The following is a 25,906-nucleotide window of genomic DNA, read 5'->3' on the forward strand; positions in this document are numbered from 1 at the left end:
AATTTTAGTCTTGCCAGAGTTGATAATTGGGTGTGATGATTCTTTAAATTTCTTTTAATGTGTGTTGGTTCTAGTTCTCTGGAGCACTCTAACTGATACAAAGAACATGACAAAAATCACAATGGTGGTTCTACAAATGATTTTAAAAAATATGATGGATGTGGTGGCTCCTGCTTGTAATTTTAGCCACACAGGATGCAGAGATTGGGAAGACCGAGGTTCAAGGCCAGCTCAGGTGAAATGCTTGCAAGACCATATCTTTCAGTGAATAACAAACTGGATATAGTGGCATGCACTGGTCATCCCAGCTATTGCTTCCTGAAAAACATTAGGGAGGATCACTGTCCAGGTTGGCCCAGCGATCATTGTAAGACTTTATTCATTACATAATGAAAACCGAAAAGGGCCTAGACTGTGGCTTAAGAGCTAGAGCACCAACTGCTTAGCAAGCATTAGGCCATGAGTTCTAACCCCAGTACCACCAACATAAAAATAAAAGATTAAAGTCTAGAAAACACTGATATGATTGCTATTTTCTTGACCTCAATAATAACCCTCATCAAATAAACACATTTATAGCTTGGTTTCAGCCTTTCTTTCTCCCTTCCCTCCTACTAGCCTCTCTGTCTCTGTCTCTGTCTCTGTCTGTCTGTCTGTCTCTCTCTCTTTCTCTGTCTTATCCCTGCCTCCCCAGCATCCCCCAAAGAGAGCTTTAGATTGTAAAAAAAATGTTGCCACTCACTGAATTTAACTGTTCTGTATATTTTCAATATATAAATATAGCAGAAACTCATTCCAGTGTAATTGAAATAAAATATAATCTTGTTTTCAGTGGCAGTTTTAAAGCTTTGCCGGAGAATACCTCTGGGCTCAATCTACTTTGCAATCAGTAGGTTATTTCTTTCTTGCTAGCCAATTTAGAGAGATTCATATTTTTCTGAGTGTTTCTGAAGCATATGCAGGAAGCCAAGGGAACTGATGCCGGCTGCAGAACGAGCTGATCTGAGGTCTTTTGAGAGCCCCCATTCACTTTGTGAAACTGTCCGGTGCTAGAGGCTACCTTCCCCTGGAGAGCAGAGAACTTTAATGGTCATAGCCCCCATCTTCCTTCCCCTCTTGTGGAATGTGCCACATTCTCACTGATGCTCACAGTCATCTGCCCAACCCTGATCTCTTAACCTGGAATTCCTGAGACCTCTGTTAGGAAGCTGAAGCTGGGGTGGATGTGACTGAGAGGCTCAGCTCATGATGTGCACATATCTTTGCACTTTCAACAACTATTGGCCCACGTGAAAGTTTTCTTATCATTTTGAGAAAGAATGGAGGGCCAAGTACAAATGTACCACACTGTAAGCAAATGCATTATACATTTTTCTGGAAATATGGAAAAAGATAATGATAAAGCAAATGGAAAATTTCTAGACTATTACTCAGAAGAGGTGAAAAAGTTCTTGTGGATTCCTCCCTCCCCCATTGCTCTTATCCTTGTATTAGTAAGCATAATGACTCCGCTGTTAAGAATAATATTCTTTTCAGATAGTGACCATTTCTTTCATGATGATATCTTTCTTCACAAGTTATTGTCCTTTCTATTTTTTTCTAGGAATGTAGCCTAGCGTCTTTTCTCTGTAGAGAAGCTACAGTCATCATTTTAAAGTGCAAAAAGCAGATAATATGTTTTCTTTTCAAGTGATAGAATAATGCAACTTTCTCATCCTAATTCACAAACACATTGTGAGTTAGCTCTTGGGGGCACCTCTGTCCTCCTGTGCCATGATTCTGCCTCTTGAGTTTTCTGCTCCAGCCACATTGAACATTTTATATTTATTATCATACTTGTTGTTGTTGCTATTGTTGTTATTTGAGATGAAATCTTGCTATGTGGCCCAGACTCACCTCAAATTTGTGACCTTGCTTTCTCAGCCTCCTGAGTCCTGGATTATAGGCATAAATCACCAAGCCTGGCTCTGGCTCTTTTTTTTTTGCCAGTCGTGGGGCTTGAACTCTGGGCCTGGGTGCTGTCCTTCAGCTCTTCAGCTCAAGGATAGCGCTCTACCACTTGAGTCACAGTGCCACTTCTGTTTTTTGGTGGTTAATTGGGGATAAGAGTCTGATGGAGTTTCCTGCCCGGGCTGGCTTTGAACAGCTATCCTCAGATCTCAGCCTCCTGAGTAGCTAGGATTACAGGCGTGAGCCACTAGTGCCCTGCTTCTGGTTTTTTCCATAGTGATCATCAGAACCCCCCACTATTCCGTTGAGTAGCTGTGTACAGATTTGTGTCACTTCCGCTGGAATCTATACTCCAGAATAGGGGCCTTCTTGTTGCTCATCACGCTATATCCTCATTGTCTTTCCAGCGCTGAGCATGAGGTACTCTTAGGAGAGACTCAGTATCTATCTGCAGTGTGAGAAACTCCAAAACCCAAGCTTTGAGTCCTTTCTCTGGGCTACCATTGGGTTCCAATGGCAAAGGACATCTGGGTACTTCCAGTGTTTAGGATCTTCAGAGCCATGGTTCTCAGAGATTAGTGTGCATGAAAAACCGACCAGGAAACTTGTCAGACAATACAAATTTAAGTTACTTATTCTGGACTGGGGATTTTCCTGGTCAGGATCCCCACGATTTTAGTCTGTGGTGATATTTGGATGACAAACCACAGAGAATAGGAATGTGAGGGAAGAGCCCAAATCACAGTAGAGAGACTGGATTTTTGAAAGGAAAAGTTCTCTCTCTGGACCATTGGGGTTGCAGGCTGCATTTGGTGTGAATTCTCTCCCAATTCCCCAGAGTCCTTCATGCCTCTGGGTGACTTGGAGTATTCCCTGAGCACAGTCTACCAATGCATCCATTTTATCCACTCGCAGATGGCAGGCATTGTTGCTACTATCTACAGCTAAGAAAAGTTCGGGTTAGTTTAAAAGTAACCCAGCTTATCTAAAGTCTTGTTGTGCTGTGAAATCGATCTTTCAAAACTCTAAATACCATCCCTAGTTTCAAATGATGCCTGAGGGGTTCATGAATCTACAGTCTTTATCACCTAGGAGATCGCAAGTCTCTTAATGTCTGGATTCAGCATCTGTATTCGTATAAAAAATGCTTCCGTGCAGCTGGTGGAACTATAAATCAATACAAAGCTGTACTTCTGAAGCTTTAGTATGGATATCCCCTGACCTGCCTGCCCAGCAGAGGCTATCAAAAGTAATTTGTAATGATGAACAATTCCACTCAAAGCTCCAGGATTCCACAGGAAATCCTGGAGATGTCTCAAAAGAATTCTCTGGGACCAGAAAACATATGTCATTTTTCTTTCAGAAAAAAAAAAGAGAAGCATCCAATCATTACACCAAGCAGAAAAATCTAATATCTTCTGTAATTTAGATTTCAGCCACAGGGTGACATTTGAAAAATACCACATGGTTTGCATTCTTAATTTAACTGCTGGAGGTGATATGCCAAACAGATGAAATTTGTCATCAACACATTGTCTCTCTGAGCCCTGATTTTAGAAAGATAAGGAAGTTAAGGCCTGCCAAATATAAGAATCTACTGAATGATTATCACTTGCATGGGATGATAACATGATTATTATTCCATCTAAATAGGAAGAAGTTGAAATAATCTTAGCTATACTATTCCTTTTGAAGATGGTATTTAATAGGATGAGACACAGATTCAGAAAGAATACTAGAGATTGCTATAAAGCATGCTTTAAAAAGCATTAAAAATCAATATAAAGACCTAAGTGGTTTAGTGCTTGTCTAGCATGCATGAGGCCCTGAGTATGATCTTCCACAGAGCACTTGAGCGTACACACACACACATTAGTTAGGAAGAGTAAGAGAGCCTGAGGCAGAAGTTGAAGTAGATTATTATAAGCCCTTTTTATAACTTATTATTACTTACAAAGCATTATGATAGTGCAATCCATACTTTCTGTGTTCTCTAAAAATCTTTAGTGGAAAAACTTTTCTGGCATTTATTCATTTGTTTGACAAATGCTCTTTGGGTTACTTCCTTGCTCTAGCCATTGAGGAAAGAGCAATAAACAGGATAGACTCTTTGGCCAATTCTTGGGAAGCTACTCTTTAATGAGAGATGGATGTTAAAAAAGAGTAATTACACAAACTGACAAATGATTAATACTATGCCAGCCCTACCATAGAATGGTGCAGTATCCTGTGAGCACAAGGAATGGGGAGAGCAAACAGAAGCAGAGACAGAATGTCTGTGAAGTGTCTCCATAGGAGTGGTACAACGATTTCATACCCCGTGCTCTGCATCTAGCACATGACATTTTCAATCCTGTGATTTCCATTGTTTTTAAAGTGGCTTTACTTATTTTCTGAAACGTTTCATATATGGTAACAGTTTCTTACTATTGAGTTTATTTAAAACCACTTTATTGCAAAAGAATTATTAGTCCCCAGAAAGTTATGAAGATAAGACAAAAGAGTTACATGGACTCTTCATCTGGTTTTTGTTATTGTTTGTATTTTATTTAACTATTGAACAATAGCAATATCAGGAAAACTGGTATTCACATAGAGCTTTCAAGATTCAATGTCATTTTTCTACATTTTTACATATCCCAGATATAGAAAATAAAAAGTTGGTTGGGTCTTAATAATGATAAACGAATAAGGGAAGCCATGGGTCTGGCTTACTTCACTTAATATAATTTTTTTCCAAGTCTAATATATGTCTAGGATAATCTTACCAGACAAGCAGAAAAGGTCAAAAGCTATGTACATATGACCATATAAAATGATGCTAAATGAAATGAACCCCAAGATAGGGACACAAAGACACAAGAGGGTTTTTTTTGTCACTGTTGTTTTTAATGTACTATGTGATTTGCTTTGTTTCTTTTGTATGTTCTTCCCCAGTGTGTATAATCCCTGTTATCACTGTATTTGATTCCAGTGCCCTGCATCTTATATATATATATATATATATTTTTTTTTTTTTCTAATTTGAGGGGAAGGGAAATAAAAAAATACTGAAACAAGGATACAGGTTGATCCATTGTAACAATGAGATGTATAAGACACTATGTTGAAAAGGAACTTTACAACTTGGGGTGGGGAGGAGGAAGTTGGGGAAGTGGGGAAGGAAGGGATAGTAGGGAGAAAACAAAGGAGGGGGTAACAATGCTCTCTAGGAAATGTACTCATTGCCTGTAAGTGTAACCCCTCTGTAAGTATCTTTTCAATAAAAATATTTAAATAAAAATAATGATAAACGACTATTTCATAAGCATTATTTTTTCTACTGTGAGATAAGTTTAGGAAAAATAGTATTAAGCATATTTAATACCTTACCTGGACTTTATTCATCTCCAGTTTGTTCTTCTCATTCGCGCTCTGGTCTTGCTTGCCAGCTCCCTTTTTCTGAGGGCCTTTTCCAAAGAAGATATAATTGACAAAGGCATATTCCAACAGAGCCAAGAACACAAACACAAAACAACCCATCAGGTAAATATCGATCGCTTTGACGTAAGGGATCTTTGGCAGGGTCTCCCTGAGGTGGGTACTGATGGTTGTCATTGTCAGCACTGTGGTGATTCCTGTGAACAGAAAGACAAAGTGAAGTTGGGGGGACAAATGCCTCTCCCCTAGTAGTGCCATAGGACGACAGCAGGAGCATGATAAACTGTTGGACAAAAGGGCATCCATTTTAAAACACACACCGGTAAGCACTATCCATGGCCCATCAATAAAGCACAAAATAGAAGGTGTAGCTCATGGAGGGTTGACAACATTAAAACATGCACGGAGGAAACAGAAGAATAGATGAAATGTCAGATTAGAATGCTATTGTCCAGTGTCCCTCATTCTGTGATGTGTCCATATCTTTCCTTTTCCTTCTCTTAGCATCTCAGTCCTGCCCCTCCTAAGTCTGTTCTTGAGATACTAATTCCTACTGCAGCCTTTGCCACTTTCAAAGCTGAGAACCAGTTTCAGGAGGTCTACTTCATCTACAAGGCGACACTCACCCAGATCGCAAGTTCAAGTTCAGCATTAAGAAAAATGTAGGCTGGGAAAGTGGCTTAGTGATAGAGTGCTTGCCTAGCCTCCATGAAGCCCTGGGTTCGATTCCTCAGGACCAGATAAACAGAAAAAGCCGGAAGTGGTGCTGTGGCTCGTGGTAGAGTGCTAGCCTGGAATAAAAGAAGCTCAGGGACAGTGCTGAGGCTCTGAGTTCAAGCCCAGGACTGACAAAAAAAATAGTATATTATTTGTTGTATGATATCCCCCAAAGGAGAGATATATAGGAAAGGTTGTGATTTTTATGAAATAATGGATGTATATAGTCTAGATACAATATAATCTTGTTGCTTTGGCTTTTAAAATATTAACCCGCTCCTCTCTTTTTCATACTGGTACTGGGACTTGAACTCAGGGCTTTAAGCTTTCACTTGGCTTTTTTACTCAAGGCTGGCACTCTATTAATGCTGGTTAATTGGAGATTAGAGTCTCAGAGACTTCTTGGCCTGGGCTACCTTGTTTCTCAGATCTCAGCCTCCTGAGCAACTCAGATTACTTGCATGAGCAACCAGGGCTTGGCCATCTCTTCTTTCTTGACCATAGAGTCTAGTTTCCTACTGTAAGGAAAAGCTTTATTCAGAACTTGACCTTAGACCTCTTAAACAGTTAAGTATGACTTTGTTAATAGTTGTTAATAATTGTTAATAGTATGGTGTCTGTGAGGCTGCTTCATGAATAATTTGTGTTGTTGGTGGTAATGATGAAATAATAATTAGGAAAAATTAAGAAGTAAGAAAAGAATGTGGAATCTTGCATAGATTGCTTGTGCTGTGCTATCAATATCATACCCTCATGTAGTGTTTTACAGTCATAAATGCCTATAGGTTTGTATTATTCTCTATGGCTGTCAGCACAGCCCAGTGACTATGATAGGCGAAATATATTTCCCTCTTATTTTGTAACTGAGCAAACAGGAACTTCTGAGATTAGTTATTTTGCCATAGGTCACCCAGCTAAAGGGCATACATCAAGGGATTACTTGGTTAAAATAAGCAGAGAAGGTGATACCTGAAATTTGATGTAAGTTCTTAAAAATAAAAACTGGAAGTGTGAAATGGATAGTAAGGACAAAAGGAAATCAGGCAAAAGGAATGGAAGGCATCAAAGTAAAAGAGGTCACTAGATTATTCAAGATGCATAGGTTTCCTAATGTGACTGCAACATTTTGAAAAACAGATTTATTAGAAATTCAGGGACTACCTCACAAAAGTTAAGTAATGCACTCAACTGTTAAGTAATTTATTCAAATAAGATTGATATGAAATACCAGTAGGAATAGTCTTATTATTTCTTGGAAGAAAACTTTAAACTCCATCTTTGTACAATCTAGCTAGATATACTCAACAGAAATAAATTATTGATTTACAACTTAACTAATTGTGTGTCTGCTTTTTCACCTTGGGTTTAATTTTTTTTGACTAGTGAAAAATCCATAAATCAGATGTCATTCTTTATTATACATTCTTTTGCATAATTAATATAATACATTATGTTCCAAATAAACATTGTTTTCTATGGCATAGACTGGTATTTGGCTAGGTAATATTTTCTTGGTGTTACTGCCAAAAATGCGACTTGATTTTTTCCTAAGTTGGTGAGTAATTTGTGTGCACACTAAAAGATTTTCCTCTAATTTAGAGCCAAAAGATGAATACCATCATGAAATACAATAGTTTTACAAAATGGCAGCTGTGATACTATTTCTGGCAATGCTTGGTGGGATATACCTCTTAAGTGTAATTTGTTAAGCTTTTTAGAAAATTTTGTTTTCTTGTAAAGATGCTGTACAGAGGGGTTACAGTGACATGGGAAAGGCAATGTGCATTTCTTGTTGAGCATTGTTACCCCTTCCCTTGTTGTTCTTCCTCTATCCTTTCCCTCCCCTACCTCACCCACTCCTCCCTCCACAATGGTTTAAACTTTTGAGCAAAAGGTATAAGTAAATTAATATCTTTTAACCTACATTTGTTACACTCAAGATTATGTTAGGCATCATTATGTGTTGATATTGCTAGTCTCTGTAATCCAAATATTATTTGCCTTGAGGATAGACGTGCAAAGTGAATCACAATTCACAAATTTGCTTGTTAGTATTCTCTGCTTTGACTCAGATATCATCCAGTGATTCTTTCTTTCCTCTAACCGTAATATATACACATGGTTATATTCCCACTTAAGTAATATGTGCAGATACATATGTATGATGTGGTAACTACTTACTTGCTTTCTTCTGCCTTAGAATATTCAAAGGCTGAGAAGAGACGGTAAGCCTTTGGCTTTCAGAATCTTGTATACTCAACCACCACAATTAAGCTACAGAGAAGACCTTAATCAGTCTAGGTGTGAAAAGATATGCTGATCATTTGATCCAGTGTAATAGTCTCAAAAGAGAAGAGAATGCAATATGTTTTCTTAGGAACAATGCTCTGTGTGTGTGTGTGTGTGTGTGTGTGTGTGTGTGTGTGTGTGTGTGTGTGTGTGTGTGTGTGTCTGTGCGCACACATGCACAATGCATGTATATGAATAAGTTCCAGATAGTGATCATTGGGGTCTGTAAATCAAATGATGAGGCAGACTTCTGGATGCCTAGATTCATCAGACACACCTTATATATTCTAACTTTCCCAGGAATTATTTAGAGTTTCAAATATAGCCTTGCAGCTTTCAGCAATTACTCAACCATGGCAAGATTAATTCTGAATTTTGTTCTACTAAACAGGAAAGCATTTTTCATTTTATCTGGATCCCAGATCATTAATATAGCTGATGAATTGTCTGCACCTTGCTGAATATAATGAACTCCAGTTAAAGGAGACCCAGTTTGATATTTTTAACTTTAGTTAATATTCAAAGGAAAATATTTCCCAACGAGTCATATAGCTTGTTCATAGCCACTAGATTTGTTTAGATTTCTCTAAATCAGTTTTTTCTATTGAATATAATGAATTCTAAGTATTTACCACTGTAAAAATATAGGAGGAAATAAAGGATAAGTCATCTCAAATTTTGTCAAAATTAGCATAATAAAATTTCAGAATATATCTTTTAAGTAATTACATAATGGAAAACATATATCCCATAAATATTATCTTTTCTTTTTCTTTTTTGGCCAGTCCTGGAGCTTGAACTCAGGGCCCAGGCACTATCCCTGAGCTTTTGCTCAAGGATAGCACTCTACCACTTGAGCCACAGAGCCACTTCTGGCCTTTTCTGTTTTTGTGGTACTAAGGAATTGAACCCAGGGCATCTTGCATGCTAGGCAATCACTCTACCACTAAATCACATTCCCAGCTCAAATATTATCTTTTCTAAGTGCTGAAATGTTACATTGTAATACATTTATCATAAACATCTTTATGCTTATACTTAGCTATTTTATACTTAAGCATTCATCTATAATGTAATACATTGGCTTGCTCTAGAGACTTCTTGCCCATGATTGCTACTGCTGGCATATTTGAAGGTAGAAAACTTTCCTCACTCTGGTGTACTAGACATGCATTACCTAGTGCAACTCTGGCTGCAGATGCATCATAGTTGATCCAAAAAGAAACCCAGGACAGAATTGTAATCAGGGTAGAAGGCATGTAGGTTTGTAGAATGAAGTAACCAATGTTTCTCTTTAGACGAAAACTCAGTGACAGCCGAGGATAGGCTCCTAAATTTTTTTTTTTAGAAAAAGGAAAGAAAAAGAAAAATTAAAAAATTCCATCATCATTTGATCAGAAGCCATCATCTTCCCTTCACCACCCTCCTTGTTTGTTTTGGAAGAAACATCCTCACCTGTTGTAAACTCTACCTTCTTGGACACCATCTTGTAATCAACAATTGAAAACTGAGGAAGTTCGATTTTATTAACTCCAGTTACTGCGCCCTCTCCTCCATTCCAGTAAAACTCGATGTCATCTGTGGTGTAGCCATCTGAAGTAAAGAAACACAGCTTCACGACCTAAGCATCTAGAGATTCTTCCCTTAATTATTTTCTTGGCAGTATTGGAGTTTGAACCCAAAGCCTTGCACTTGCTAGGCAGGTGCTCTATCATGGAGCCACACCCTAAGCCCTTTTTGCTTTAGTTATTATTCTGACACAGCCATACACTTATGCCTAGGCCTGCCTGGATTGCGCTTCTCCTATATTATACTTTCTGCTACAGCTGAGATGACAAGCATGTGCCAATAGCCAGCTAGTGGTTAACGTGGGTCTATTTCTTTTTTCCTTATTTATTTTTTGGCTTTGACTGGCCTCAAATAGCAATTTTATCTCACCTCATCTTGCCAAGTAACTACACTTACAGGTGTAAGCCAGTAAGCCTGGCTAGAAATTCTTTCTGAAGACAGTGTGGGAATCAGGGGAGAATCCTAGTAAATAGGGAGTAGCATTGCTACCTGCTTAGCTGCTATCCAAAAGGTGGCATTGTTGTATATTAGGTGCCGTATGGATTGCTTTTTCTAATGGGTTGGTAGTGGGTGCATTAAGACCACAATGCATCTGGGATTGACAGGTATGAACTCTGGATCATTTAGTGACATCTGACATCATAGTGTCATATTTGTTTTCTTTGTATCTGCTAATGGGCATTCTTTTGCAGTGGGAGTTGTTAGACTCCAAGGGTCTGATAATAGATTTTAACTGTGTGTTTAATAATAAAAAATGAGAAGAGCTCAGTGACAGTAGGCAGGCCCTGAGTTCAAAGCCCCAGGACTGGCATAAAAAAAGCAAAGCAAAGAAAAGAAAAAAGCCAAGTAATAATAATTAAGCCCTTATTTGTTAAAAGAGAACAGAAGAAATACTTGCATGGAGTATACTGAGAAACTGAATTTGTACAAATCAGTTAAATGAGAAAACTATTTTTAAAAATAAATGCGCATTTCTTTAAGAAAATTAATCAAGCTTCTATTCTTAGTCTTTGATTTAGCTAATAATATTATAGCTACCATATTAGTTAAAGCTTTGGGCACTAGTAAATTATTGGTAATGTTCTGATGATCTATCTATCTATCCATCTATCTATTATGTATCTATCATCTATTTATTTTTTCATGGTACTAGGAATTGAGCCCAGAACTTTGGGAAAATGATAAGCAGGTATTCTACACCTGAGTTTCAGCCCTGTTCTTTTGTTTTTGGGTTACTTTTGAAATAGGTTCTTCTTAACTTTGCCTGTGCTGGCTTTCAACCAGGCAGAGGCCTGCCTTTGCCTCCTAAGTAGCTTGAATGATAGATGTACACTATCATAACTGGTGAGATAGTTAATTCAATGAAAACATGTAGAATATTGCAGAACAGAAGGATCTATACTGTTTTCAGCATGGAAGGCCTCCTGTTATAAGCTACTCTGTTTCTCTACTCTCTCCTTGCTTGCAATGGCCTTGCTGGGTTAGGGTCATGCAAAAGAGAGACTGTACAACAAGAAGGGTTATATTTTAAAAAAAAGCTAAAAATAATCTAAGACAGATTCAAGATCTAGTTTTCCTCTTTTTACCAGAGACAAGAAGACCTTTTCATTTTCTTTTTATATTTAACTCAAAAAAATAGCAAATCTTTTTTTTTTGCCACTAGAATTACTGCTCCTTCCAGGTTTTAAAGGTAACCTTATGAGCTCTTTGTAGTAGACATTATTTTGACCTACTTTTGATTATAGTGGTAACATCTTTTCAGAAGATTAAAAAAAATGTTTGAAATTTTGCAATGGAATACCAACTGACAAAAAGTCTCCCCGAATGTGTCACTGTAAGAATAAAAGAAAATTTAAACTGTTTCTTCCTTTCCTCCCTCTTTTCCCTCCCTCCTTTCTCCCTCTCTCCTTTTTCCTTCCATCTCTTCTTTTCCCTCTCTGAAACAAAGATATCTCTACTTTATTGTTTCTAGTAGTTCTAATTCTCTCCAAAAAGATTTTTAGAATTATTTTCTCTAAAGTTATGAAACCTCAACCATTTTACATTTACTATGTGAAGTTTAACTTTTGTTGTAGTGCTATTTGAGTATGTTTTATTTTTCTTTAAACCACCTCCTTCTAGGTCTGACAACTTTCCCTCTCTTCCTTGTCTGAAAATCCATACCATAATGACTCAAGTATAGTCACAGAAATAGCAGGTATTTATTGTTAGATATTATCGCTGTTATATGAGAAGCTATAAGAACCTCTTATTTACCTATGGACTTAGCACATAAACACAAGACTAATTACTATATTCAGGATTTATGAGTTTGAGGGGAAAGGTTCTTATCTTTGGGAGATGAATTAACATTGCTTACAGCACCTAATAGGAATGTACAAGCCAAAAGGTAGGTAGAGGTAGATGACTGATGGATGAATGATCTGCATGTTGAAGAATAGTAAAACCTTCTTGTAAAATTTAGGCTAGCTAAGTTAACTAGGTGATGGATTATAACCTGTAGCTCATGTTTCATTGTATCAATTTAGGGGGACATATGTAAGCACTGGTTAGGGTTAAGCAAGTCACTGAAGGCCTGGGTTTTGGAGGTAGAAGAAAGATGGAAGTAAGGGGGTAAGTCCAATCAGCTGAACACTTCAATACTGCATGCAATGAACAAGCTGGAATACAACAATGAATCAATGCATATTTTAGAAGTACCTCAGCCCTTCCACCTTACAGGGTATCCCTAGATGCAGTGTCTGCTACCCAGGGAACTGAGGTCTGAAAATCTTAACTAAGAAATCACTGAAACAAGTTAAACAATTCATAAGTCTTTTTAATATTTTTTATTGTAAAAATACTGTACAGAGGGGTTACAGTTACATGAGTAAGGTAATGAGTACATTTCTTATTGAGCATTGTTACCTCCTTTGTTTTTTCGTAAGCCTTAAATTGCATGCCCACATTTATTTGCCTTATCCCACCGAGGAGGGCATGCAGCCATTTGTCCAGCCCATGAGTGTTCTGCTGTACTTGCTAGCCACCCAACAGTCACTTAGAAGGCAAGCTAGTTCTTCACTAACTGTTGAGCTATTGCAATGCTTTGTGCTTATGACACTCTGTTTTGAAAGGAAATGAAAAAAGACCACATTTACATAGTTAAAAAATTAAACCTGTCATAATTGTATTTTGTTATTAGTTACGGTTGCTAACCTCTTACTGTGCCTAATTTATAAATTAAGCTTTATTCTATGTAAAGCCTAAGACGTGGTACTATCCTTAGTGGAAGACATCCACTTGTGTCTTGGAACACATCCCCCACAGATGAGAAGAGACTATTGCATTTAATAGTTCATGCAGTTAGTGGTTTGGATCTTTATTTCCAAGGTCACTTGCCTTTTGTTTAACTACAACCTATTATGCATAGTGTTCAAGACATTGAGATAATTACAGATGATTATTTTGGAGGGTGGGGGGGGGGCTGGAGAATGCTCACACTGTTTCAGGGAAACAGTAGAGTTCTCAAGGGAGCAATAATGGCAAAGGAAAGAGGCCTCAAAATACTCTATTATTCAAAGGTTACTCAAGAAAATTTTTCCACAGAGCAAGGACATGAATTTACTCACACCTCAACAACCTGTTTACCAAAGGTTTTCTTTTATGAATTGGTGACATCACATAGCATCTCAAAGCCTGAGCATTTAGGTACCAATGATGTTTCCTAGCAACAATAACTACACAGAAGCTCTTAAAATTTCCTCTCGGCCTCCGGGGACTTCTTAGTGGTGCAGAAAGTACAGATAAAATTAAGTTGATGTCAACAGATGAAGATTCATGGAGCTAGTAAAATATAGAAGTATCTAGATATCATTGTTCTTCTTTGCTATTTGAAATAAAGTCATCATTTTGGATGAATTTTCTATCCTGGAAATGAAATTTTCTCCTTATTGTGTTTAAATAAAGTTAGGGAGCAGTCAAATACCGTAGTCAGACATGTTTTGTATGGTAGAGATGTTAAACTTTTGGTTCATGAACAGGCTGAAATGAATACATTTCTTTTTGTGGAGAAGTCATAGGAACATACTAAGTTTCATTGTGTGGGTCTTGATTGCCTTAGGCAGACACTTAAAGGACGCTTTTCTTTGCTATGGTAATTGGTTCAAAGTTAGGCAATGATTTGGGTTCTTGGGCTTTGAATACATCCCCTAAAGTTCATGAGCTGGGAAGGCGATTCTCAAAGCAAGACTTGGGATGTAGAACTATTTAAGAGATATTTACTTCATAATGCTTCACCATCATGCATGGAATAATACTGTTAAAAGGATGGAGAATTTGTTTTCCTTTCACTGTCTTGTTTTCTCTTTCATGAATTCCTTGCTCTTCCACAAGGGAAGTGCAATAAGCACTAGTTGTTGTCTTCTTGATCTGGTGCTTTCTGAACTTCAGAGTTGTGAGCCAACAACATTTCTACTCACAAAATGTTACTCCTTTTGTTATGTTCATTACAGTAGCACAAGCCAGACACCAAACATAAAACAGCTAGGCCACAACAGTATCCTTGGGCAAATTCATTACTTGAAAATAAGAATGAGATCTAAATGGATCCAATCCTAAAGAAACCTGAGACTTCTATTCTATAGCTGGGAGGAGAGATAATTCCTCTTTTAGCTATTATCCACAAGAAATCCTAAATGGAGTAGCTAGTCCAGATATAAGACCCTTCCTATTTCCATCTGTCCTTCAGCAAAATGTCCTTGTATTATTTATGTATTTATTTAGCCAGTCCTAGGGCTTGAATTCAGGGCCTGGGAGCTATCCCTGAACTTCTTTTGCTTAAAGATAGTGTTCTGCCACTTGAGCCAGAGCTCCACTTCTGGTTTTTATTGCAGATAAGAATCTCAATTTCTTCCCACGCTGGTTTCAAACCACAATTCTCAGATCTTAGCCTTCTGAGTAGCTAAGATTACTTCCATGAGCCACTGGTGCCAGGCTATAATATCCTAACTTTTTAACAACTAGCATTTCAATTGTTACAAAATGACCTATAAGACAAAAATAATCTACCCACAATTTCTCTTTCGCTTCCTACATAAAGGTAGAAATATCTTGACTTTATCAATAGCTCTGTCCTTGTAGCTATGAAGATCCTTTATACCATAGTTCTTAGACTAGTAATTATGTATCTCAGGAGATGGTTTGAAAGTGATTTCACCTTGTTATATAACTATAACCTACCTGTACATCACTTTTAAATAAAATTTAAATAAAAGAAAATAAAGTGAATTGTGCCAGATTGTTCAGTATCTTGATATTTCGTACAACGATTATTGTGCTTTATATTCTTACTCACCTGTCTCTGTAGTTCTATGGTATCCTAAGGAGTAGTAAATATACTATAGAAGTCATATTTTATTTTATTTGTTATTTTCAGTCCTGGGGCTTGAACTCAGGGCCTGGGCACTGTTCCTGAACTTCTTTTGCTCAAAGCTGCACTCTACCACTTGAGCCACAGCGCCACTTCTGGCTTTTTCTGTATATGTAGTACTGAGGAATCAAACGCAGGGCTTCAAGATGTTAGGCAAGTACTCTACCACTAAGCCACATTTTCAGCCCCAGAAATCATATTTAAAAAGAAAAAGAAACTCCCACAGTTAAACACAAATCTTTGCACTAGCGCATTAGCATTTGACTTCTGTCTGACAGGTTAGATGGAGTTCAGTTCCTTGGGATGGCCACCTCACTATTTTCTCAGTGAACTCAATAGTTAAGTTAGAGTTTTTGGATAATTGTTAGAAAGATATCCTTACAATAAGCAGAAGATTCATCTTCCTGTAGAACATCCATTATCTAAAATGTGGCCAGCCTTTATGCTTTCAGAAAACAAGTACTCTTCTGTATAATAGTACCACCCATATTTGAGAACCTGTCATATTTGCTTTCTGCCTTTTTCTCTAAGCTCTAGTCTTTTCTAGAATTTGAATCTATTTTTGGCTTAGTGTTTTCCAGTTTGCTTTTACGTCACTTGAAGTATAGGGTCTCAAACTGAGAAGCAGCTATGTTTCCCTTGCTTCTTTTCTTCCTACTTCTCTTTGAATCATCTGGCTCCATTGACTTTTATACAGATATATTTCAAGGCTGACCCTGGTTTTGGAGTTGCTCCTGATGGATAAAAGGACAGAATTTAGTGGCAGCAAGATTTGGAACTGTGTCATGTTCCCAGATTTGGGATTTTAGAGTCAGGGATGCTTTGTAGTTTTTTTTTTCCAACGTTTTCTCAAAGTCTTCTTTATTTTTAACCAGATCTAAGCAAGGTCAGGATTCTCGCCTTCCCACGTCACTGTAGCCTCAGCATCTGCTATATTTGGCTAATATTTGAGTTTTACATTTTTTTTTGCCAGTCCTGGGGCTTGAACTCAGGGCCTGGGCACTGTCCCTGAGTTTCTTTTGCTCAAGGCTAACACTATACCACTTGAGCCACAGCACCACTTCTGGCTTGTTCTGTTTATGTTTTTCTGAGGAATTGAACCCTGGGCTTTATGCATACTAGGCAAGCATTCTACTACTAAGCCATATTCCCAGCCCATGAGTTTTGCTTTTTTTTTTTTTTTAATAACTGGCAGTTTTTACTGATTTGTCTGTTAATCTTCATCCAGATGAGACCATGTCATTTAACCGAAGATATAAGATCGAATGGAGGAAGATGTATTATATTCCTGTGTTAAACAGTATTTACATCTCACTAAAAGTTATTAAACTGAAGTCAACTCAATAACATATTATTAACATGCTCATTAACATACTATCATTAATTTTCTTTATGTATTTTGGACATAAGGACAATAACGTAAGACTCATGAGGATCTTGTAGCATGTAGACTTTTTAAAAAAGTTAATTTATTGATATAAAGGTGATGTACAGAGGGATTAAAATTATATGAGTCAGGTAATGAGTACATTTCCTTTCTCTTCCCTTACTCTCTCCCTGTCCCTTCCTCCTGTCTCTGCCCTGAGTTGTATAGTTCACTCTCATCAGTTGTTGACTTTTTTTGAGTGTAATGATAGACTCCTTAATGATTTGGCTGAACCCTGATCACCAATGGGTCTCTAGTACAATGACTAAGTTTTACTCTCAAACTTCTTTACTCATAATGTATCTAGCTGCTCCTAAATATCCCCACCAGCAGAAATCTTTTTGCTATCACCAGACCTCCAAACTCTGACTGTGGTCCAGGCTGACATCTAAATTGACTAACCATCTATAATTTCTCCAGATGAAGTTATCTGCCCACTTGGATTGAATGTGACAAGTTACACCCTTGCTGTACTCAGCTGCCTTGGGTGTGACTGCTACTTTGTCTGATCCTATTTTACCATTTTTTGGCCCCATTTTGATGAACGTTTCATGCTATCCCATTCCTATCCAATCCATGCACTTCTTGGTGTGACTGGCTAGAAAAAACCACACATTTTCTTAGTTACTTGTTTTCTAAGAAAACAGGACAAATTTGGCTTTTTCAATAAGGTAGTTTGTTTGCCCCCATCCCTCCAAACTGAAGAATAGGATTGATTACATTCCCTACTAAAAGTTAACTCAATTTGACACACACTTTTAGAATATTGGGTTATTGGTTTGGATCTCGATATTCATCCTTTTAGTCTCATGTTATCTGCAGATTTGAAAGACCTGGCTTTTATCACAATTCCCTTGCTTGAGACAAGTATGGAAAGTCAGAAACAAGCAGAGACTCCTGTAACATTCCTCTGGCATTTTCCTTCTAGCTGAAATAAAAAAAAAACATTTTAGGCATCCCTTTGTGAGATAACACCATCATTGATCCACTTAATATTTGCTTAATTTATGTTTTGGTCTCCAGCCTTTCATCTGTACTTATCATATTTTCTTGATTCTCTTATTTTCTTGTCTTATCAAATAAGAAAGTGAGGTCCATTTGACTTGTGTTTAGAGAAATCAAACTGGTTTCACAGACTCAAGATTCTCTGTCGGTGGCTGAACTCTTGCCTGAACTGCCTCACCAGTTTACACAGCTGCAGAATTTAACTGGAACAATGCAAGTATCATTCTGTCAATACTCAAGTACTATGCTAATGACACTAGACTCATAATAATACAACCTCTTCCCCTTCACAATGCCCATTGTCCTTTAACATATCCTAACAGCGTTACATTGCATTAATTTACGTGGGTCATATATTTCAGAGACTTATTGGCCAAAGATCAGGATCAGAGCTTTTCTTAGGGCCAACATCAATGGTGATGTTAAAGATGAGCATACCTGATGCTCATCCTATTATTAGAAGTTTGTCTTGCTATGTGTGTTGCCAATGAAGTTTCCCCAAACCATTTTAAGCCATCTACATTTTATTACCTGTAGTAGGGAAAGACTCATGTATGTCTTAGAAAAAAATTCTTAAAAAATTTTTATTGAAAAGGTGATGTACAGAGGGGTTATGATTACACAGGTAAGGTAATGTGTACCTTTCTTTCTGAACTGTTACCGCCTCCCTCATTTTCTTCCACTTCCCCCACAACTCTCCTCCCCTTCAAGTAGTAAAAAGTTTATTTCTAACATAGTGTCTAGTGAGTATCATTGTTGCATTGGTTCACCCTTTGTCCCTCCATTTTTGTGATTCCCCTTCCCTTCCACAAATCAGATAAACTTATATACAAGACAAAGAGTACAGAAGTCAAAAACAGTGTCAGCAGGGAATAAACCAAAGAAAAAAAAAGAAAGAAAAATAACTGAAGAAACAACTGCAAACAGTACAATAAAAAACACCCCAAAAATCTTGCTTACATTTCTTGGAGTTCAATTTTTTAAGCATCATTTCATGTGGTCATATTCACACCACAACTGAGCCCTTGTAATCGTCTGCTAAGAATATCCTACACATATTTTAGTTATTACAAATGAGCAAAACCATGTAGTCTATAGTTTCTTTGGGTCTGGCTTACTTCACATAATATAATTTTTTAAGTCTTTCCATTTCCTTATGGATGGGGAAATTCATTCTTTCTGATGAAAGCATAAATTCCACTGTGTATGTATACCACATTTCTTCATCCATTAATCTACTGAGGGGCATCTGGGTTGATTCCTTATCTTAGTTATGGTAAACAATACTGCAATGAACATGGTTGTGCTGGTATCTTTGGTATGGCCTTGTTTGTGGTCATTTGGGTAAATGCCCAGGAATAGGATTGCTGGATCATAAAGGAGCTCTATGTTTAGTTTTTTGCAGAACCTCCATATTATTTTCTAGAGTGGATGAACAAGTTTAAATTCCTACTGACAGTATAGTAGCATTTCCTTTTGGCCATATCTCGCCAGTATCTGTTATTATTAGTTTGCTTAGAAAAATTCTAACTCGCTGTCTTTGGCATAAAAAGAACAAATACAGAAATGCTGGAACAAAGGGTGAAGAAGTGCAGCAATGATACTCACTAGACACTATGTTGAAAACAAACTGTACAACTACGGGGGAGGAGTGTCCAGAAAGAAAAACTGGGAGAAAACAAAGAAAAGGTGAGACTGTTCAAAAAGAAATATACTCAGTACCTGACTTAGGTACTTATGTAACTGTAACTACTGTAACTCCTCTGAACATCACCTTTACTATATATACATATATATGTATATATATCTATATGTATATATATGTATAGATATATTTTTTCCCTTAAAATGAATAAATTTCTGGGTACTGGTGGATTGCACCTGTAATTCTAACTACTCAGGAGGCTGAGATCTGAGGATCGCCCTGGTAGGGAAGTCTGTGAAAACTTTTTTTTTTTTGCTGGTCATGGGGCCTGAACTCTGGGTCTGGGCGCTGTCCCTCAGCTCTTCAGCTCAAGGCTAGCATTTTACCACTTGAGTCACAGCACCACTTCCAGCTTTTTCTGTTTATGTGGTGCTGAGGAATTGAACCCAGGGCCTCCTGCATGCAATGCAAGCACTCTACCACTGAGCCACCTTCTCAGCCCCTGTGAAACTCTTAACTCCAATAAATCACCAGAAAACTGGAAGTGGTGCTGTGGCTCAAGTGGTGGAGTGCTAGCCTTGAGTTGAAGAGCTGAGGGACACTGCCCAGGCCCAGAGTTCAAGCCCATGACCAATTAAAAAAGAAAGAAAGAAAGAAAAAGAATAAACATCCGGTGGCTGACCCAGAGTTCTCAAGTTGTTTGTATTTTCCTGAGTGACAAGAACATCTTTTACATTCAAATGAGATGATTATGATGAATCTCTACATAGCTGCAGGATGGAAATAGGTTGCCTAAAACTGTCTATTAGAAGCCTGAAATATTCAGTTTCACATCCCCAACCTTGGATAGAGAAGAATGAGTAGATAAGGTCTCCATAATAAGTCCTAAATGCTGGGGTTCAGAGAGTTTCTGGGCTAGTGAACATATCAAGGGGCAGGGAGGGTGATTTTCTTTAAAACAAACAAACAAACAAACTATGCCCCTACCCTCAGCTTGCCATGCCTTGCTGTAGGCATCTCTTCCATGTGGCTGTTGGAGGGTAGAGCCCTTTTTAGTAATCTCCTAGGAAACTTTTCCTGAATTCTGGGAGTTGTGGGGGCAAACTGAAAATACCGGGTCAGACAGAGCTGTGAGTAATCTTGGGGTCTCAATACTGTGATTGGCATCTGAAGTGAGGCCACCTTGTGTGACAGAGCCCTTAAGCCAGCGCTAGCTGATGAACTCTGGGTAATTAGCGTCTGAATTATAAGACTGGTGGACAGAGGGTAGAGCTGATTGGTGTGAAGGAAATCTGCACATTTGATGTAAGAGTATAAATAGCTTCAATTTTTAATTCACATTAACAATCACAAAGTAGTATCTTCAGTTAAATTTTTCTTTTGTAAGCTTGAAATTTGTTAGTTTGAAAATGAATGTCCTATCTGCTTGCCTTGCTTTCTTTAAAGAAGCTACTTGGATGAAAGATGGAAAGACACTGTGACTATGAACTCCTGTTATTAATTTCTGTAAGATCTGGGTACAACCTTCCAAAACAGATGAATTTCACAGTATTGAAAGCAAATAAAGCAGGTGCTCCTTGCCAAGTTGCTCCAAGTTTGGACAACATTTTACTTAATATTTCATCCATTGTATATACAAAGTAAACTATTATTTTATATTGATTAAAATGCAATTATTTTACTTAAAATTTTGTTGTACTTAATATGTTGGAAGATGACTGACATGGGCTGGGTGTTGTCTTTTATGGCATGTTTCTGTCATGAACTCTTTTTCTCTGCCATATTTCTTTCTTTTTTCTTTTTCTTTTCTGCTGGCCCTGGGCCTTGGTCTCAGTGTTGTCTACGAGCTTCTTTTGCTCAAGGCTAGCCCTTCACCACTTGAACCACAACTCCACTTCAGGCTTTTTTTGGGTGATTAAATAGAGGTAAGAGTCTCTGCCTATGTTGGCTTCAAACTGAGATCCTCAGATCTCAGCCTCCTGAGTAGCTAGGATTATAGGCATGAACCGCTGGTGCCTGGAGCCATATTTCTTTTCTACTAAACTTTACTATCATCTTAAAAAATATTGCATTCATGGGATGAAGAAGGCTTTACCTTCAGCCGAAGTCACAGTGTTACTGGGATTGGATATCAGGTTGCATAGGAATTTCTGCTTTGTAAAATCCCTCTCCACTTGGCAACAGTATTTGGTTCTAGGCAAAGTGCTTCAAAGCCCTATTCTCCAAAATGTTGATTGATTGCATTTAGCTCTATGTATGAAAAAGAATGAGCCCTTTACTCAGGGAATCTAAGTGTGTCAATATCAAAATGTTTTTAAGGTTGTTATAATTCTGACTTAGATTGATGGTCACTTAAGAATTACTGATGTATTTGAAATTGTTGGAGTTGTGAATTATTGTTTTATTGGAGAAAATATCAAACAAAATCAGGGCTAGTGTAAAAAGGAGTCACCTCTAATTTGTTCAAACACTAAAATGTCAGCCACATCTTTACTTTCTAAAATATAAACTACCTTTTAGGACAAATGAGACCTTGAACAATGAAACTTTAAGCAAGGCAATTAACTAAACCACACAATGTGTATTTGGGACCTGAAATCCTAGATTGATAGTTTAGATAATAATCCAATTTATTTTTAATTATCATCTTCTATTCCAAATGTGGGAGAAAATATTTATAACATGTTTATATATATATATATATAAAATATAATTTGGCAGTATTTTTTAATTGTAAAGAGTCCTAGCCTGATTTTTACTGCTTTTGAGCTCACTTTCAAATGGTTACTGAGTTTTGTTTTTATTATTTTTTCCTTTCCTTTTTTAAAATTAGAGATTCATTTTTACTGAGAAATTCTGATGATAAAATGTAATGATTTTTCAGTAAAATACAGTTTAGAATCTTTTTTTTTTTTCCGATTGTGAGGCTTGAACTCTGGGCCTTGGCACTGTCCTTCAGCTCTTCAGCTCATGGTTAGTGCTTTTCCTCTTAAGCCACAGTGCCATTTCATGTTTTCTGGTAGTTTATTGGAGATAAGAGTCTCATGGACTTTCCTGCCAGGGCTGACTTTGAACCCTGATCCTCAGACCTCAGCCTCCTGAGGATTACAGGCATGAGCCACCAGCGCCTGGCTATACTTTAGAAATTTATTAAAATTTGAACAAACCCAGTAACCAATAAAAATCACTCATGCTAAAACATATTATTAAGAGAAAACAAACAGAAAACAAATATAATAAGTATGTAATCAAGAAGATACATGGGAATTGTTGATAATAGAAATTGATGGACACTAAGAAGATGTTTGAATTGTTTTGGTTTTAAGACTTTTGTGTTATGGATGTGTACTGATTTGAAAAATTAAAGCCTCAATAAATTATTTTTATGTTCTAAACATGGCCTGGATGTATTTTGGGAAAGTAAACATCAAATCTGAGGATATTATTTCAATGACCTGTAGGGGGCACTCAAGACTTTTCAGAATCACAGGTAGAGACTCCAACTAGTTGAAGATTATGTTCCTTTCAGTTGAATAGAAGGGCTTTAGATATATTGTTTTTCATAACAATTTTAACTTTGGATCACTAACTCTTCCAAGGTTTTATTTTGAAACTAAATGATACTAAATTATGTTCAGACAGCCGTGATTAGTATGCCTTGTCAGAATTTCAGCCCTGAATTTTCACAGATTTATTACATACTATTACAATAGCCAAAGAATACTTATCTTTTATATCTGAAATAGGTAGATTCATTTTGTAGCAACATAACTTTTCGTGGTCAATGCTCAATTGTCTCCAAATATCCTGTGTTTCAAATCTCCTGAGAATCAGGATGTATACTCTCCCATAGCTGAGAGGCCACAAGCTTTTGCTCTTTGCAGATTATTATGCATTCTTGTATACTTTCTTGGTTGGTGAAATCCATGTGACTAGAAAGTTGTGGGGCTGACTGCATATAGTTGTCTGTATCTGTGGCTTATTTGCACTCCTTTCCAAATGCTAGATTGGTGTCACAGAGGTTATAGTGATGCGTATGTTGGGCCACGTTAATATCTGTGTTTTTAAAATTGCATTGTGTATGGGCATGACAAAGAAGCAGACACTGCTTATTATTGGTTTTGCTGGGATTGATTTTTCACTCCATGTAATTTGGCAGTTACCTATGAAACCTGTGGCAGGATGCCATTTTATTTATGTTGAAGGCTTTATTTTTGATGCCCATGAAATAATAGGAAGATAGAGGATTATAAATTTATCTTTAGAGCTTGTCTGGTGCAGAACAGTTTAGGACTAGCACTTAAGAAAGGGCATTTCTTGATAGTTATTGCCCAGTCTTAGGCCTGGCAAGAGAAGTGGTGATTACAGTGTTCACTTTTCAGCTGGGGAAAGTGCAAGTGCGGCCTTTCATGACCTGATTGGGGAGGCTGGATGCTTCCAAGATTCTATCTGTGGAAATGGGGCCAATAATCTGTGCTACCTGACTCATAGGGAAGATAAAAAAAGGTCATTTTGCAAAGTTACAGCTGCAGAGTGCTTCTCAGAAGCAATCCATCATCAAAACACCTAGAAGCATTGCACAAGCATGACATGTTGCTTCTGCATAGGTTTATAGCAGGGATTCTAAACTTCAGGGGATTTCTGTGGCAGGAGACATTTAGCACTGTCTGTTTTCCATTGTTACAACCTAAGGAGGGGTGCTACTGGGGTCTAGCTGGTTGAGGTCAGGGATGGTGGGAGTCTGATGTGAGGCTTTTCATAGTTTCTAAACCAGACAGGACAGTGGCCCACAAGATTATCTTGCCCAACACAGCAATAGGGCAAATGTTGAGAATTCCTCATCCATAGCTACTGAGCAATATGGTTGGCAGAATTGTTCATGTTAAAACTGTTTGTGTTGGGGTTGTGATCAACAGCACATAGTTTTGTTTGTTGTATGAGAACAGAACTTTTAGAAAGGGAAGGAGAAAAATTGGTTTTGCAATAAAATCACAAGTAGAACTTCATTATAATGTAAGTATTTTATCCCCAGCCACCTCATGGCCTAGCCAGTAAGATTCTGGCCACAGTGACTGGGACTGGGTTATGGGGAAAAGGAATCATGGAGAACCCCAACAACAAACATAGCAAATGCTTTGCTCTTTGTTCTTTAGGAAAAGCTATGGGCCTGAAATTAAGATACAGAGATGTCCACCTATGTTAGCACTCAGAAGAATTGTCTCCATCCCAAAGTCTTCCAAATTATATAGTAGCTAAACACACTTAGGAGAGGATAAAGGGGAAAAGAAATAGGAAGGAAAGCAGAGTCTTATATGAGTCTGGAAAAGCCTCTGTCTGGAAAGGTCTGTCTCTTTTCTTTCTAGATGGATTCTGGAGTGAGAATCAGACTGTAATGGATCTGAGATGGCAAAAATTTTTCTGTAAGGAACTTAAGAAACCTTAATAACAAAAGAACAAATAATCCTATTAAAATGGGCAATTGACGTAATTAGAAATTTTCCAAAGGAAGACATCCAAATGACCAACATGTTAAGTAAAAAAGATGCTTAACATCACTACTCATCAGGGAAATAAAAATGAAAATAACTGTAAGATATTACTGTATTCTAATAAGAATGGCTATTATTAAAAAAGACAGAAAATTAACAAGTACTGGGAAGGATGTAGAGGAAAAGAATATTTGTGGGAATGTAAAGTAGTACAGTCATTGTGAAAACAATATGAAGGTTTTAAAATAAACTAAAAATAGAATTACAACATGATCCAGACTCCTCCTATGGAGCCCATGTTCAGAGGCAAACTATATCCAACCCCTTTGTTTACTGTAGCACTATGCACAATAGCAGGAAATGGAAACATTTTGTGACCACCAACTGATGAATGGATAAAGAAAATGTGGTGCATTACAGCTTGGAATACTATTCAAATAAAAAGAATAAAAGCTTGTTATTTAAGACAATTTGAATAGAAGTGGACACCATTATGTGAAGTCAAATAAGCCAGGGGCAGAAAGGCAGACACTGCATGATCACACTCATCTATGGAATGGGAAAGGTGGCTTTCGTAGATGCAGAGAATAGAATGATTGTGACCAAAGGTCTTGGAGAGTACAGTGGGCATGAGGAAGAAAAGAACTTCATCAATGGTCCTAAATTACCGGTAGACGAGAGAAATAAGTCCTGATGTGTTATTGTATAATTCTCATTACAAATAATTCCAGGGGGCTGGGAAGGTGGCGCAGTGTAGAGAGCTTGCCTTGCATGCCTGAGACCCTGTGTTCAATTCCTCAGCACCACATAAGCAAAAAGAAAAAAAAGCCGGAAGTGGCGCTGTGGCTCAAGTGGTAGAGTGCTAGCCTTGAGCTGAAGAGCTGAGGGACAGTGCCCAGGCCCAGAGTTCAGGCCTCAATGACCGGACCCCCCAAAAAAAACAAAAAACAAAGAACAAACAAAAAACAAACAAAAAACCACAAATAATT

The 25,906-nt window shown here is 37.5% G+C and overlaps 1 protein-coding gene across 1 annotated transcript in view; it reads right to left on the reverse strand.

Annotated features, from left to right (window-relative positions):
- Nucleotides 1-25,906, reverse strand: part of Gabrb1 (gamma-aminobutyric acid type A receptor subunit beta1) — a 313,871-nt gene that overhangs the window by 19,750 nt on the left and 268,215 nt on the right. Inside the window, exons 6-8 of the mRNA XM_070012745.1 lie at nt 9,832-9,969; nt 9,554-9,706; nt 5,323-5,567 (exon numbers count right to left, since the gene is read on the reverse strand). Coding sequence (XP_069868846.1) covers nt 5,323-5,567; nt 9,554-9,706; nt 9,832-9,969 — 536 coding nt within the window. The remainder of the gene's footprint in view (nt 1-5,322; nt 5,568-9,553; nt 9,707-9,831; nt 9,970-25,906) is intronic.

Source organism: Dipodomys merriami, unplaced genomic scaffold (genome assembly GCF_024711535.1).
Source record: "Dipodomys merriami isolate MVZ:Mamm:240054 unplaced genomic scaffold, mDipMer1.0.p SCAF_9, whole genome shotgun sequence".
Classification (NCBI taxonomy): Eukaryota; Metazoa; Chordata; class Mammalia; order Rodentia; family Heteromyidae; genus Dipodomys; species Dipodomys merriami.